This window comes from Octopus sinensis, linkage group LG3, assembly GCF_006345805.1.
Source record: "Octopus sinensis linkage group LG3, ASM634580v1, whole genome shotgun sequence".
In the NCBI taxonomy this organism is placed as follows: Eukaryota; Metazoa; Mollusca; class Cephalopoda; order Octopoda; family Octopodidae; genus Octopus; species Octopus sinensis.
Window position 1 is genome coordinate 14,872,685 of NC_042999.1, and position 15,932 is coordinate 14,888,616.

The window sequence follows — 15,932 nt, forward strand, 5'->3', positions numbered from 1 at the left end:
GCTGATTTTGAAAGCCATTTGGTAATTATAACACATCTTCTAGAGGTAGCGTGTTAATAAATCAAGAATATTTGAAGTAAGGTATTTGAGACACCTGTACTTGTCTATATTGTTCAAATATATGTCATAGGCCATTCTGAGTTATTCCTCTAAACTCATCATCATCATTTAACGTCTGTTTTCCATGCTAGCATGGGTTGGATGATTTTTGACTGAGGGCTGGCGAACCAGATGGCTGCACCAGGCTCCAATCTTGATCTGGCAGAGTTTCTACAGCTGGATGCCCTTCCTAATGCCAACCACTCCGAGAGTGTAGTGGGTGCTTTTACGTGCCACTGGCAATGACCTCTCTCAAATCTTTTTACACATGCCACCGGCACAAGTGCCAGTAAGGCGATTTTTGTTTAAATGTAGCAGCACATGAACTGCATATGGACCCTCAAAATCAAACATGAAAAGTACCCCCAGTGAAATGCAATCAACAGAAAGGGAAATATGTAATCTTACCTGTTAAATATGATGAATCGTCTGGTTCAGGATATATGAGGCATTTTTCAATGAGAAGTAAAGGCTTTTTCTTTGTATTGGATGTAAAATATGAAATAGTAGAGGAATCAGAAGTCACTTCAATAAAATTGAAAAATATCATCTGGTCATCTGATCTAACGTTGAATTCCTTCGCAATTTTGTCTTTCAGATATGGAATTCTGTGAACAAAAATTATATACAGTACAAAATAAATTATATTATATACTATGTATGTGTATATATATATAATAATGAAATATGAAATATACTCCTTTTACTTGTTTCAGTCATTTGACTGTGGCCATGCTGGGGCACCGCCTTTAGTCGAGTAAATCGACCCCAGGACTTATTCTTTGTAAGCCCAGTACTTATTCTATTGGTCACTTTTGCCGGACCGCTAAGTGACGGGGACGTAAACACACCAGCATCGGTTGTCAAGCAATGCTAGGGGGACAAACACAGACACACATACACATATATATATATATACATATATATGACAGGCTTCTTTCAGTTTCGTCTACCAAATCCACTCACAAGGCATTGGTCAACCCGGGGCTATAGCAGAAGACACTTGCCCAAGATGCCACGCAGTGGGACTGAACCTGGAACCATGTGGTTGGTTAGCAAGCTACTTACCACACAGCCACTCCTGCGCCTATTTATATATAAAATAAATAAGTCAACATTTTAATATCCTAAAGTTGATGAGCCAACTAATGTGCTTCTCCATTTTCTTATTTGCAATATAAATTAATGGTAAAATATTTCTTTACCTTCACCCATTTAATACAATAAGTAGGTTTATTGCATTGCAATTAAAAACACTTGTGTATTAATAATTGGGTATTATACCAACAGTAAATTGGATAAGTATTATCCCTTAGTGGATTGGATCCACAACCCCTAACTTACGTGGTATTATATATATATATATATATATATATATATTTAAGTATGTGAATGAATTATCTTAGTATTGATAATTTGGTTAATCGATACCTGGGTAGCAAATTTACGTCAGAAAACACGGTTGAAGCTACATGCCAGGGACAGAAACCCCGTGTTCTTGTGTGGTAATTTGTGTGTTTTTTTATATGAATAAATGAAAGAATGGAGTCGAATGAAGATTTTAACAAAATTCCTTTACTCTCAACACATGTTTCGAAGACTGCATACCCCTAATTCCGAAGGAATAAAGGGTGCATTATGCCATCTTCTCATCAGGAAAGACAAAGAACCTCTATCAGCCTCAAGACGAACAAAAACATATATATATATATCTTGTATACTTTGATAGGTTTCGGCCATGTCTAACTTAATAGCACCACCTTAAGATATATAACTACCACTGTCTGAGTTAGAACTCTACCTTTTTATTATCATTATCACAAGAGATAATAATAAATACGAATTATACGTTTGTATCAAAGCAGAAAAATGCAATCCATCACTTTACTGCCCCCCCCCCCAAAAAAAATGGGGTGGCCAAATCTGGAATGTGTTTGGTCAAAGGTTTGTTCAGTGAGCATTGATCCAGTATAGTCTAAACAGCAATAAAGAGAAAGAGGAAATTGATATTTACTTTGCATTGTAATCCAGGTAACACGTGACCAATCTTCCAGTGGATGGCTGGAATATAGATATGTCTCTTTTATTCAAAATGCTGTCAACTTTGTCAAGGTACTCCTGTATACTGGCATTGTCATTGGATGTTATAAGCAAACGTCTGATAATCTTCTCAAATTTCCTCTTCATAATACTGAAAATATAAAGTGATTCTGTACATAGATGAGAAAGTCTCAAATTTATCAAAGAATGATAAATAACAATAAATATCTGATGCAATTTCAGAAGAACATCAATAAAATAATGATGAATTGCATATTTATTTGTAATACACTCAGGCAAATTTGAATGTGAATATATTAATCAAGTGTTATGAACATACTTGATTCATTAGATCAAGGGTCTCTGGGACACCCGGGATTTCAACATCATTATGACTCTTCAGTCAAAGGCACCCAGACTAATGAATCTACAAAAGTTTTTGTTTGTAACTTCCTTGAACAACCTGTTTACTGTCCTAGAATCCCTTGTGCTAATGAACTGAGTGTTATGAGCAAACATTCATCACAAAATGAGAAGTTGTTCTTCAGTGACAAAACACAAGAGCAATTTGCTGTCATCATCATCATCATCATTATTGTTTAACGTCCGCTTTACATGCTAGCATGGGTTGGACGATTTGAATGAGGACTGGAGAACCAGATGGCCGTGCCAGGCTCCAATTAGATCTGGCAGAGTTTCTACAGCTGGATGCCCTTCCTAATGCCAACCACTCCGAGAGTGTAGTGGGTGCTTTTAAAGTGCCACCGGCACGAGGGCCAGTCTGGCGGTACTGGCAATGGCCACACTCGCAAATGGTGTTTTTTACGTGTCACCAGCACAAGAGTCAGTCCAGCAGCACTGGCAACGACCTTGCTCGAATGTTTTATTCACATACCAGTGAGGCGATGCTGACAACGATCACGCTCAAATGGTACTCTTTACATGCCAGACAACTGCTCTGGCAGTGATCCCGCTTGGCTTGAGCTGTTAGCGCTCCACTGGCATGTGTGCCAGTCATCGAATTTGGTTCAATTTCAATTTCACTTGCCCCAACAGGTCTTTGCAAGCAGAGTTTAGTGTCCAGTGAAGGGAGGTTGGCATGGGTGTCAGTTGACGAATTTGGTTCAATTTCGAATTCAATTTCGATTTGGAGGTGGTCTTGAATATTCTGCAGAGACACCACTAGTAGAATGCATTTTACTTCTCAGTAATCTTGGAAGTAATTTTTTCAGTTGTCAATTTGATTTATACTGTTTATTGTGCATATGAGGATTTATTAATAGGAGAAATGTGAAATTGTTGCAAATGAGAATTGAGACCAAGTCATAAGAGGAAGGATAATTCCCATGATTGTATTTTGTAGAACTTCTGAAATTGGGAGTGAGGAGAAGAATGGTAAAAAGAAAAAAAAATATTCCTAAATTATGAGTCAACATTAGTGTGGAGATCTGTTATGAATGTTTGCCACAGATTAGACTCTGCTACGAGCACCTAAAGGTTAGATGTTCGTGTTAAGGTGGGCAATGAACTTAGTCACCCACCCAAGTTGGAGTTCGTTGAAATCTTACCTCTTCTCTACTTTTTGTGGTTCACAGTTAAGAGGAAATTATCATCATCATCATCATCATCATCACCAGACCACCAGTACCCCCCCCACCCAGCATTATTATTTAATGATCATGTACTGTACTAAAATGGGTTGGGTACAAGGAATCATCATCATAGTTTAACGTCCGTTTTCCATGCTAGCATGGGTTGGATGGTTTGACCGGGGTCTGGGAAGCCAGGAGGCTGCACCAGGCTTCAGTCTGATCTGGCAGTGTTTCTACAGCTGGATGCCCTTCCTAATGCCAACCACTCCGTGAGTTTAGTGGGTGCTTTTTACGTGCTACCGGCACAGGTGTAAGGGGAGGCTGGTAACGGCCATGATCGGTTGGTGGTTTTTATGTGCCACCGGCACGGAAGCCAGTCAAGGCAGTGCTGGCATCGGCCACGTACGGATGGTGCTTTTTACGTGCCAGGGGAGGCTGGAAACGGCTACAATCAGTTGGTGGCTTTTTACGTGCCACCGGCACGGAAGCCAGTCGAGGCAGCGCTGGCATCAGCCACGTACAGATAGTGCTTTTTACATGCCAGGGGAGGCTGGCAACGGCCAGGATCGGTTGGTACTTTTTATGTGCCACCAGCATGGATGTGCCATATATAAAAAAAAAAATACAGAAGAGAGCATTGTCTTGCTAAGAACAGAAACCTGAAAAAATGACTTCCAAGATTCTACTAGTGGTGTCTCTGCAGAATATTCAAGATCGCCTCCAAAGACAGAATCACAAACTCTGAAGTCACAAGAAGAACCAATATGAGCGGCCTGTGTGAGGAGACTTTGGTAGAAAGAAAAATGAGACTTGCAGATCTTGGTTTCCATCTGCCTGAAGAATGAATACCCCAGATGGCTATACAATTGGTTCCACCAAAGGGACGAAGAAAGAGAGGGAAGAAGATGTCATGGTATGCCACATGACACATGCATCTATGCTCAAAGCTGAGATGTTTATGGACATCTTGCTGCTCAATGAGCAGACAAACTGTGTGGAAAGAACAAAGGATAAAAATTTAACCCTTTAGTGTTCAGATTATTCTATCAAACATAATGCTTATTGATTCCCATTGATTTGAATTAATCATGCATTATCTCATATCTTCAAGATCTTGATGGTATAATTACTTAATGTAGAATAACATTGTAAAGTAGGTGTGAGAGCCTGGATCTGGTCAGTTTGAACATAAAACAGATTAACTATTTTGGCCGGATATGGCCGGTTTAAATACTAAAGGGTTAAAAATTACAACTGAAATTTACCTTGAGAGTTTGCATGTTTCTGGTAATTCTCTCTCCCAGGAAATCGCATCACTTTCTGTTTCATTGGCTGATATTGCTGAAGTGGGTCTTTTAGAAAGCATTTCATACCTGTTTTGAATCATACAGTAACATAAATTAATTACTTAAAATAAAATTGAAAAGAGAAATAGATGAGATGCTGCAAACCTTGTAAAAAGGATAGGCGCAGGAGTGGCTGTGTGGTAAGTAGCTTGTTTACCAACCACATGGTTCCGGGTTCAGTCCCACTGCGTGGTACCTTGGGCAAGTGTCTTCTACTATAGCCTCGGGCCGACCAAAGCCTAGTGAGTGGATTTGGTAGACGGAAACTGAAAGAAGCCTGTCGTATATATGTATATATATATATATGTATGTGTGTGTATATGTTTGTGTGTCTGTGCTTGACAACCGATGCTGGTGTGTTTATGTCCCCGTAACTTAGCGGTTCGGCAAAAGAGACCGATAGAAAAAATTCTGGGCTTACAAAAGAATAAGTCCCGGGGTCGGTTTGCTCGATTAAAAGGCGGGGCTCCAGCATGGCTGCAGTCAAATGACTGAAACAAGTAAAAGAGTAAAGAGTAAAGAGTAATATGGGCACCAGGCCACACATTTTGCTTGAATGATAAAAAAAAAAAACCCAGAGTAAAAGCAAGAACTTATAGGGATACGAGATGTTTGGGCTAAATTTGACGATTTCTTTCATGTCTCCTTTTTTCAGGAACATATTTTTTCAGGTATTGGTGAAGTCAACGGCATTGGAGCACATAAAGAATGAAGTAGTAGTTACTCTTTTACTTGTTTCAGTCAATTGACGGTGGCCATGCTGGAGCACTGGCTTTTAGTCAAGCAAATCGCCCCCCAAGACTTATTCTTTGTCAACCTAGTACTTATTCTATTAGTCTCTTCTGCCGAACTGCTAAGTTATGAGGACGTAAACACACCAGCATCGGTTGTCAAGCAATGTTGGGGAGAAAAGCACAAACATACACACACACACACACACATACATACATATATCTATACATTTATACGAAGGGGTTCTTTCAATTTCCCTCAACCAAATCCACTTACAAGGCTTTGGTCGGCCCAAGGCTATAGTAGAAGACACTTGCCCAAGGTGCTACGCAGTGGGACTGAACCATGAACCGTGTAGTTCATAACAAATTACTTACCACACAGCCACTCCTATGCCTATAGTTGAGAAAAAATTTAGCTGACACAGAGGACTAGAAGCCATCTGAATATTGGAAAAGAGTTAACTCTTTCATTACCATATTTCTGTTGAGATGTTCTGGGTTATTTTCAATTAATTCTAAATATAACAAAGAGCTTAATTATCATTAAGCTCCTGTATTGAACATAAATTGTGACTAAGTTTTGGTGGAAGATTTTAATTCAAAACTTATGAAAACAAGGCATTTGTACTAAGAGCCAGTTTCAGCCGGGTTGGTAACAAAAGAGTTAATATTTGTTTTGTCTTAGTATTGAGCAGATATTCTGCTCAGATGGGTACTCATGATGGGAATATTGGGCTTTATATATTTTTACTCTAGTCTCACTCTGATGGCATGCACTGCTCTGTTACTCAATAGTAATAATAAAGGAAATTAAAATAGAGTGCCCAATAGAACCGTTACAAAAGGCTAGTCTCCTTGGCATTGCCAGAATAATCAGGAAAGCAAGTATTAGATAATTGAAAAGAACAGATAGCATGGTACCAAGTCTACTGTGCATGCAATACTCCAGGAATTCCAACAAAACCTGAGATAAAAAGAAAGATAATTAGAAGAAAAAGAAGAAAAGGAAGAAGAAGAGCAAAAAGAGCAAGAAAAAAAGAGCAGGAAGAAGAAGAAGAAAAGAAGAAGAAAACGAAGAGGAAGGAGCAGAAAGATAAGTAGGAGAAAGAAGAAGAAGTAGTAGTCTCACTATTAAAATCATACCTGAGTTGGCGGTTTCTCCGATACCCAGCTTGAGTTTGGAAAGGAATATGTCCTGTTATGACGTGATATAGCATGATTCCTAAACTCCAGGAATCTGTATCTTTAACTCCACTTGACTCATCACTGATGAAAGCTTTCCGGAAAATAGCCGGATGCTAAATTAAATGAAAAAGAAATACGATAAAGTTCTATAAACTATATCATTTTCGATATCTTCATTAAGATATATATATATATATATATATTATATTAAATTAGAGATAAAACCACTATTAGGCAAATCAAACAGTGAAAATCATAAACCAATACATAGAAATAAAATTAATTAATAAAAAATATATAAAATATAAAATTCCCAAATTAAAAAATTTAAATTGTAGTTAAAATTTTTTAAAATATTTAAATTTATATATATAAATTTAAATATATATATTTAAAATTTATAAGTTTAAATTATTATTTTAAATAATTTTTTAAATTTTAACTTTAATTAAATTTTTTAATTTTGGAATTTTATATCTTATATATCTTTTATTAATTAATTTTATTTCTATGTATTGGTTTATGATTTTTACTGTTTGATTTGCCTAATAGTGTTTTTATCTCTAATTTAATATAATATAATATAATATATTTATACTATAAAATTAGATTTAATCCTAAATCTGATTTTTCCCTGTAAGTTTGGATTTATTCCCTAATATTTTATTATATATATATATATATATGAATTTATTCAAATACACAGGTATACCTGTATATAAGCATGGTTATGTGGTAAGAAGTTTCCTTCCCAACCGCATGGTTTTGGGTTATATGTATATATATATATATACATATATATATATAAACACATAAATATATATATATATATACATACATATATAAATACATATATATATATATACATACATATATACATACATATACACATACATATATATACATATATCTATTTACATACATATATTTACATCATACATATATACATACACACACACACACACATATATACATACATCTACATATATATATATATATATATATATAGATGTATGTATATATATATAAAACTGAGAATGTGTGTGTGTCTGTCTGTCTGTACGTGTGTATCACTAAAACTCGAGAATTACCCAGCCAATTGTTTTGACGTCACGGTCAAATGAGTGTAAAACCATGCCAACACTTATAACAGATTGCATCATCAGATAAGTGTATTTTTGGAAATCGAGGAAGTAGGAAATAAGAAAATATAATGAAAATAAGCTCATTTTAATAATTGCTACGAACGTGACCCACCCAGTAGTTTCCTTTGTATAGTCACAATAGCATTAAATTCATGTTACACTACCTGACTAGTCTAACATCTATGGGAGGCAAGATAAATAGAGACATTCTCGGAATAATTGGTGAGCCATAAAAAATGACAACTATTTGAGCACTGAATAACTTTGTGTCACAGATATTTGCCAAACCCTAAATTTAATATTTAATTAAATGTCTAATTATATATATACAAAGCACAGGTGTGGCATGTGCTAAGAAGTTTGCTTCCTAACAACATGGTTTCCGGTTCAGTCTCATTGAGTGGCATATTGTGTAAGTGTCTTCTACTACAGCCCCGGGTTGACCAAACACTTGTAAGTGGATTTTGTAGGCAGAAATTGAAAGAAGTTCATTGTGTGTGTATATATATATATATATATATATATAGAAAAATACAAACTGGGACAAGAACGTAAAAACACTTAGAAGACGATACAAAAAACACAGACGGGACATTCGAAGCCTTCAATCTTTAGTCAAGAACCGGATCATCGTAGCAATTTCGGCTGATTAATATATATATATATATATATATACGTTTTATTATTATTGTTTTGCAATTTACTTAATCATCAGTATATTATTGTTATTTTATTTTTAATATTTCTATTATATGTAATTTTCTAGATGGTATAATTTAATTGTTCATTTTGAATTGATAAAAGGTGTTTTTTCTAATTTATATATATATATGTATATATGAAGACCTCCACGACGGTAGAATTACGATTTCAGGAGGACGATTGGGATCACGTAGATGAGAAAGCCACGATCCAGAGAGGAGTGGACAGCGTGCTGTGACCAGCAGTGTCAAATGGACGCCCGACGGACTGGTCAGTCAAGGTGATCAAGGTGGATATATATATATATACACACATCATGCATACATATATACATATACATACATACATATAGACACACATACATACATACACACATGCATACATACATACATACATACATACATACATACATACATGCATGCATGCATACATACATACATATACATATATATATACACCATTCGCCATGACTGATCACTAGCCACTAAACAAAGTGGACAGAAAAAGCATTTCAAAGATACCCTCAAAGTTTCACTGAAGACCTTTATGATCAACCCTGATACCCGGAAAACACAAACACAAGACCACCATGCTCGGTGAGGCAGCACTAACAGAAGCGCCACCTTCTATGAACAGAACAGGATTGCAGGAGCACAAAGAAAACATGAACTGCACAAGTCCAGAGCCAACTTCTTGCCTTGAGTCCCAGTAGACTACCAATGCGATCCGCTTTCCATGCTGGCATGGGTTGGATAGTTTGACTGAGGACTGGCAAGTCGGGAGGATGCTCCAGGCTCCAGTCTGATTTGGCAAGGTTTCTACAGCTGGATGCCCTTCCTAACACCAACCACTCCGAGAGTGTAGTGGGTACCTTTTACATGCCACCAGCACAGGAGCTAGTCAGATGGCACTGACATCGACCACACTCGAACGGTGCCAGTCAGGTGGCACTGGCATTGGTCATGCTTGAATAGTGCTTTTTACATGCCACCTGCATGGGTGCCAGCCAGGCAGCACTGGCATCGGCTATGCTTGAACGGTGCTTTCTACATGTCACCGGCACAGGAGCCAGTCAGGCGGCACTGACATATATAGATATATATTTACATACACACATATATACACACATAAACGCACACACACACACACGCACGCACACAAACACATGTGCGTACTCATCTGCATGTGTGTGAATTCTGTGCTTATTTTCAGTGGTTCATTTGATAAAATGCTGACTTTCTGATGGCCTTGTTTGTTTACATTTGACGATTAACAAATCAGTTGCCTTGCTGTGTGTTTTTGAAGTTGAACAGAAAGAAAATTCACAATATTGTAAAACATGGTTAGCAACAGGATATCGTATTGTAACAATACCTCAATAATCCATACTAGTTTAAAACATTTGAAGATAGAATTACGGATGTGAAACAATCAATCAATCTCCCCTATCATTATCAAGTTGTCTTGTTCCTCAATGTATATATATAGATCGCCACGTTGAATCGCTAGCTTCTGCACGCATTTTTTTTCTCTCTTTGTTTCTCTCCGTGTTTCTTTTCTGTGCATCTTTCTGTTGAAGAGCGTAGGCTCGAAACATAAAAGACTTGTTTTATTTATATTCCTGAGCGCCATACTAATACAATTGTTTGTTTGTACTCCACCTGCCTTCGTCTTTTGTTTATTTTCATAAAGCTTCCTGTTATATATATAGTATCAAGGTAATTTTTGAATAAGGAAGTTTTATATTTAAATAAGAGTAAAAATTCCTATCTTTTAAATCATGGCTCTATGCACAATGAAATTAATAGCATAAAGTGCTGATTTCATCAGAATTCTAAACTTAGAGAGAACGTGACATTGTTTTTTCCCATTTGGATATTTTTACCCTAGTATTTACATATTATTTATAGCTTTAGGAAAAAGTGATGAGCTGGCATACCAGACAGAATGGTTTGTAGCATTTCTTTCAGCTTCATGTTCTGAGTTGAAATTCTGAGAGGTCAGCTTTGCTTTTCATTTTTTTTTTGGGGGGGGGGGGGGTCAATAAAATAAGAACTTTTCAAGTAATGGGGATTGATGAAATTAACTAGCTCCTTTCCCCAGACTTTCAGGCCTCGTGCCTGCTGTAGAAAGTATTATTTATTACTTTATGTACTTCAAGATCCACTGTTCCAAAAAAAAGAATTATTAATAATTAGTTTTGTTTTGAGAGAAACCCAACTTAACAACAATAATAGCTCCTGATCCAGACTCTCTTTTACTTGTTTCAGCCATTTGACTGCAGCCATGCTGGAGCACCGCCTTTTTTAGTCGAGTAAATCGACCCCAGGACTTATTCTTTGTAAGCCTAGTACTTATTCTATCGGTCTTTTTTGCTGAACCACTATGTTACAGGAACGAAAACACACCACCATCGGTTGTCAAGTGATGTTGGGCGGACAAACACATACACACAAATATATACACACACACATACATACATATATATATATAGATATATATGATGGGATTCTTTCAGTTTCCATCTACCAAATCCACTCACAAGGATTTGGTCGGCCCGAGGCTATAGTAGAGGACACTTGCCAAAGGTGTCACGCAGTGGGACTGAACCCAGAACCATGTGGTTGGTAAGCAAGCTACTTACCACACAGCCACTCCTGTGCTTATGCGACTATTAAGATTCTGTAAAAACAACGGGAAGAGTACAGTGAAATTGTGGTGAGAAGTGGAATATCCATCATTCTGGATAGAATCCTTCTTAGGGGTAAAATTTATAGGACATTTTCAGCCATGTTTTCCAAATAATACAAGTCTTGCCAGTGATGACCACCAAAAATCTCCTTGGATTCTGTTTTGTTTTTGAGTTTTCTAAAACTTTCTATTCAGGCTTAACATATTTGTCATATCCTATTTGGATTAGATAATTACAGACGATAATGTTAACCCTTTTAGATTTCAAACTGGCTGTATCCAACCCAAATAATCTGTTTGTTTTATGGTCAAACCAGCCAGATCCAACCTCTTGCACACACCCTAATATGTCATTCTGAAATCATGAAGCTACAAGATAATACATGATTAATTCAAAACGATGAATGAATAAGCATTAAATTTGACAGAATACTCTGAATGCTAAAGGGTTAATTTGATAGGGAAAAATCTGTCATCATTAAGACAGGAAAACAATGACTGAGAAGAAAAAAAACTCACTGATGTTGCAAATAGCCATCCAGCTGAATAAAAATTCATTATGTGCAACAGAAGCAGTAATGGTGGATTTTGTTTTTGCATGCAGTTACAAGTGTGTACATGCTACTGACAAAGTTAAAAAATGCAGAAATGCATACCTAGCATTCTTGCCAACACTGCTAATGGATAATTTTCATCTCTTACTCATAGATTTTTGTGTTAGTTAACACAGTATGTCCATAAGAGATATTATCTCTGGATGAATACTGCAGTTAATTTGGATTTCCATAATGTGTTTGTATTAAGTATGATTCATAGATTGCTATTTTAATCTGATACTACTTTGGGTGCAAATAATGGGTTATATATCGTCGCTGGTGCCACATAAAACACACTGGTGATGGTGCCACATAAAAAGCACCCAGTACACTCTGGAAAGTGGTTGACATTAGGAAGAGCATCCAGCTGTGGAAACAAAACCAATAACAGACTATATAACCCAGTGTGGTCCCTAACCTTGTCAGCTCCTGCCAAACCATTCAACCCATGCCAGCTTGGGTTGAATGGTTTGATATGAACTGGCAAGCCAGAGAGTTGCACCAGGCTTAAATTGTCTGTTTTTGGCATGGTTCCTATGGCTGGATGCTCTTCCTAATCCCAATCACTTTACAGAGTGTACTGGGTGCTTTTTACATGGCACTAGGATGGGTGCTTTTTACATAGTGCTAGGATGGGTCCTTTTTACATAGTGCAAGGATGGGTCCTTTTTACATGGCGCTAGGATGGGTGCTTTTTACATGGCGCTAGGATGGGTGCTTTTTACATAGTGCTAGGATGGGTCCTTTTTACATGGCGCTAGGATGGGTGCTTTTTACATAGAGCTAGGATGGGTCCTTTTTACATAGTGCTAGGATGGGTCCTTTTTACATAGTGCTAGGATGGGTCCTTTTTACATAGTGCTAGGATGGGTGCTTTTTACATAGTGCTAGGATGGGTGCTTTTTACATAGTGCTAGGATGGGTCCTTTTTACATAGTGCTAGGATGGGTGCTTTTTACATAGTGCTAGGATGGGTGCTTTTTACATAGTGCTAGGATGGGTCCTTTTTACATAGTGCTAGGATGGGGGCTTTTTACATAATGTTTTCAGACATATAACAAAAAACAGCATTTGGGAGAGATACAAGACAGAAAAAAATCTCAATAATAAAAGATGAAATTATTCTTACCAAATATTCTTCAGTTCCAACAATAGAGTACAATTCAGTGTCTTCGTCCATTATTTTAGCAGTACCAAAATCTGAAAGCTTATATATTTCCCTATAAAATAAAAAAGATGATACATAAATAATGTGGTTTATATCAAATTTAGAAGAGTTAAGATGAATAAATAAATAAAATATAGGTTCAGGCATGGCTGGCTGTGTGGTTAAGAAATTAGCTTTGCAACTGTAAGGTTTTAGGTTCTATCCCATTGTATAGCGCCTTAGGCAAGTTTCTTCCATTATAGCTTGGGCCAAGCACTGCTTTGTGAATGAATTTGATAGATGGAAACTATGTGGAAGCTTGTCTTGTGTGTGTGTGTTTGTCTGAGTTTGTTTGACTAAAACACTTCAAGACATTTGTCCCAGCATGGCCGCAGTCCGATCATCATCATCATCATCATCGTTTAGCGTCCGCTTTCCATGCTAGCATGGGTTGGACGGTTCAACTGAGGTCTGGGAAGCCAGAAGGCTGCATCAGGCCCAGTCTGATCTGGCAGTGTTTCTACAGCTGGATGCCCTTCCTAACGCCAACCACTCCATGAGTGTAGTGGGTGCTTTTTACGTGCCACCTGCACAGGTGCCAGACGGAGCTGGCAAACGGCCACGGACGGATGGTGCTTTTTACGTACCACCAGTACAGGGGCCAGGCGAGGCTGGCAACGGCCACGAACGGATGGTGCTTTTTACGTGCCACCGGCACGAGGCCAGTCGGGGCGGCGCTGGCAACGGCGAAACAAATACGTGGTAAAAGATAAAAGACAGATGAGGAATTCACATTTTCTGTGTCTTCTTCTTTCGGTTATTTTTCATGAATTTACTTCATATTACAAGGAATAGTTACTAATCTGTAAAATGCTTCTCAGTTTTAAGAAGATGTCTGCAGTAGATGCATCAATGTCATCTTGGGAAATGAGAAAGACAGCATCTTTCATAGTTAGGGTTCATTTGGAGACAGAAAGACTTCAAGTTAATTAAATGCTCATATTTTACTTGTTTCAGTCATTGAACCATGGCCATGCTGGGGCATTACCTTGAAGGGTTTAGTCAAACTGATCAAACCCCATACTGTGTTTTCCGGTATAAAAGTCAATGTAGCACATAGTGTAAACATGTAGCGTAAACATTCAAACATTGTCGCTATCTTTCCAAATGCTACTGCATTTCACATGGAATTTTGGGCCCTTTAAAGTTGTCTTGGTGTATAAGATGACTTACTGTTTTACACTGTGAATTTTGGTTTGAAAAATTTAATGTGTATGTCAGAAAATGTGGTTCTTATTTTCTAAGTCTGGTACTTATTATGTCAGTTTCTTTTGGCAGATCAAGTTGCTTGGACATAAAGAAACCAGCACAAGTTGTCAAGAAATTGGGGACACACAGACACACTGATTTGTGTGTGTGAGTATATATATATATATATATATATATATGACTGGCGTCCGTGTTGGTGAAATGTAAAAGCACCAACCAATCGTGGCTGTTTGTCAGCCTCCTCTGGCCCCTGTGCCGGTGGCACGTAAAAAGCACCCACTACACTCACGGAGTAGTTGGCGTTAGGAAGGGCATCCAGCTGTAGAAACACTGCCAGATCAGACTGGAGCCTGGTGCAGCCTCCTGGCTTTCCAGACCCCGGTCGAACTGTCCAACCCATGCTAGCATGGAAAATGAACGTTAAACGATGATGATGATGATGATGATATATATATATATATACATATATGATGGACTCTCTCATTGTTAGACGATGTATAAGGGTTTGACAATTTCTTACCGAACAACCACACAGATGATTTGTTTATAGTGATCAAATGTTTGTGTAGACATAAGCTCACTCCCTCTATCAGATTGACATTACCTGTACAGGTGAAACTGGATGCCACATGTTACATATCGAAATGATTGCAGAGCAACATGAAATGAAGTGCTTTGTTCAAGAACATAATGTAACACCCAGTCTGGGAATCAAACCCATGATTCACAATCGTGAGTGCAACACCTTAACGATATATATAATCATTATCATCATCATCATCATCATTATTTAGGATCTGTTTTCCATGCTAGCATGGGTTAGATGGCTTACCTTTGGTTAAAGGTCTATGGTGACTAAACAATTAACAATGACAATAACAACCACATCGACAACCAGAACCACAAACTCAACAACAATATCAATAACATGATCATCAACAACACCAACAATAACATCAACATCAACTTATAACATGAATATATTTCTTTACGACACACAAGGAGCTAAACATAGAGGGGACAAACAAGGACAGACAAACGGATTAAGTCGATTACATCGACCGCAGTGCGTAACTGGTACTTAATTTATTGACCCCGAAAGGATGAAAGGCAAAGTCGACCTCGGCAGAATTTGAACCCAGAACGTAGCGGCAGATGAAATACGGCTACGCATTTCGCCCGGTGCGCTAACGATTCTGCCAGCTCGCCGCCTTATAACTTATAACATGAATAACAATGTCAACAGCACCACCACCAACAACAAGAATAACAACCACAGACAGAACATGCATAAACAGGATTATGCAAATGAATTTAGTATTAATTCAGAGGTTTAAAAAACTCAATTATATTTGCATGTGTGTAATTCTCTTTGTGTAAGTATAT

At 37.5% G+C, this 15,932-nt stretch overlaps 1 protein-coding gene across 3 annotated transcripts in view; it reads right to left on the reverse strand.

The window, feature by feature from the left end:
• The window catches only part of LOC115209342 (serine/threonine-protein kinase TBK1), an 82,770-nt gene that overhangs the window by 40,147 nt on the left and 26,691 nt on the right, over positions 1–15,932 (reverse strand). For all 3 annotated transcript variants that reach the window (XM_029777709.2, XM_036500865.1, XM_036500864.1), the window contains exons 6-10: positions 13,260–13,350; positions 6,955–7,109; positions 4,997–5,104; positions 2,114–2,290; positions 508–707 (exon numbers count right to left, since the gene is read on the reverse strand). In XM_029777709.2, the coding sequence (XP_029633569.1) occupies positions 508–707; positions 2,114–2,290; positions 4,997–5,104; positions 6,955–7,109; positions 13,260–13,350 (731 nt within the window). The remainder of the gene's footprint in view (positions 1–507; positions 708–2,113; positions 2,291–4,996; positions 5,105–6,954; positions 7,110–13,259; positions 13,351–15,932) is intronic.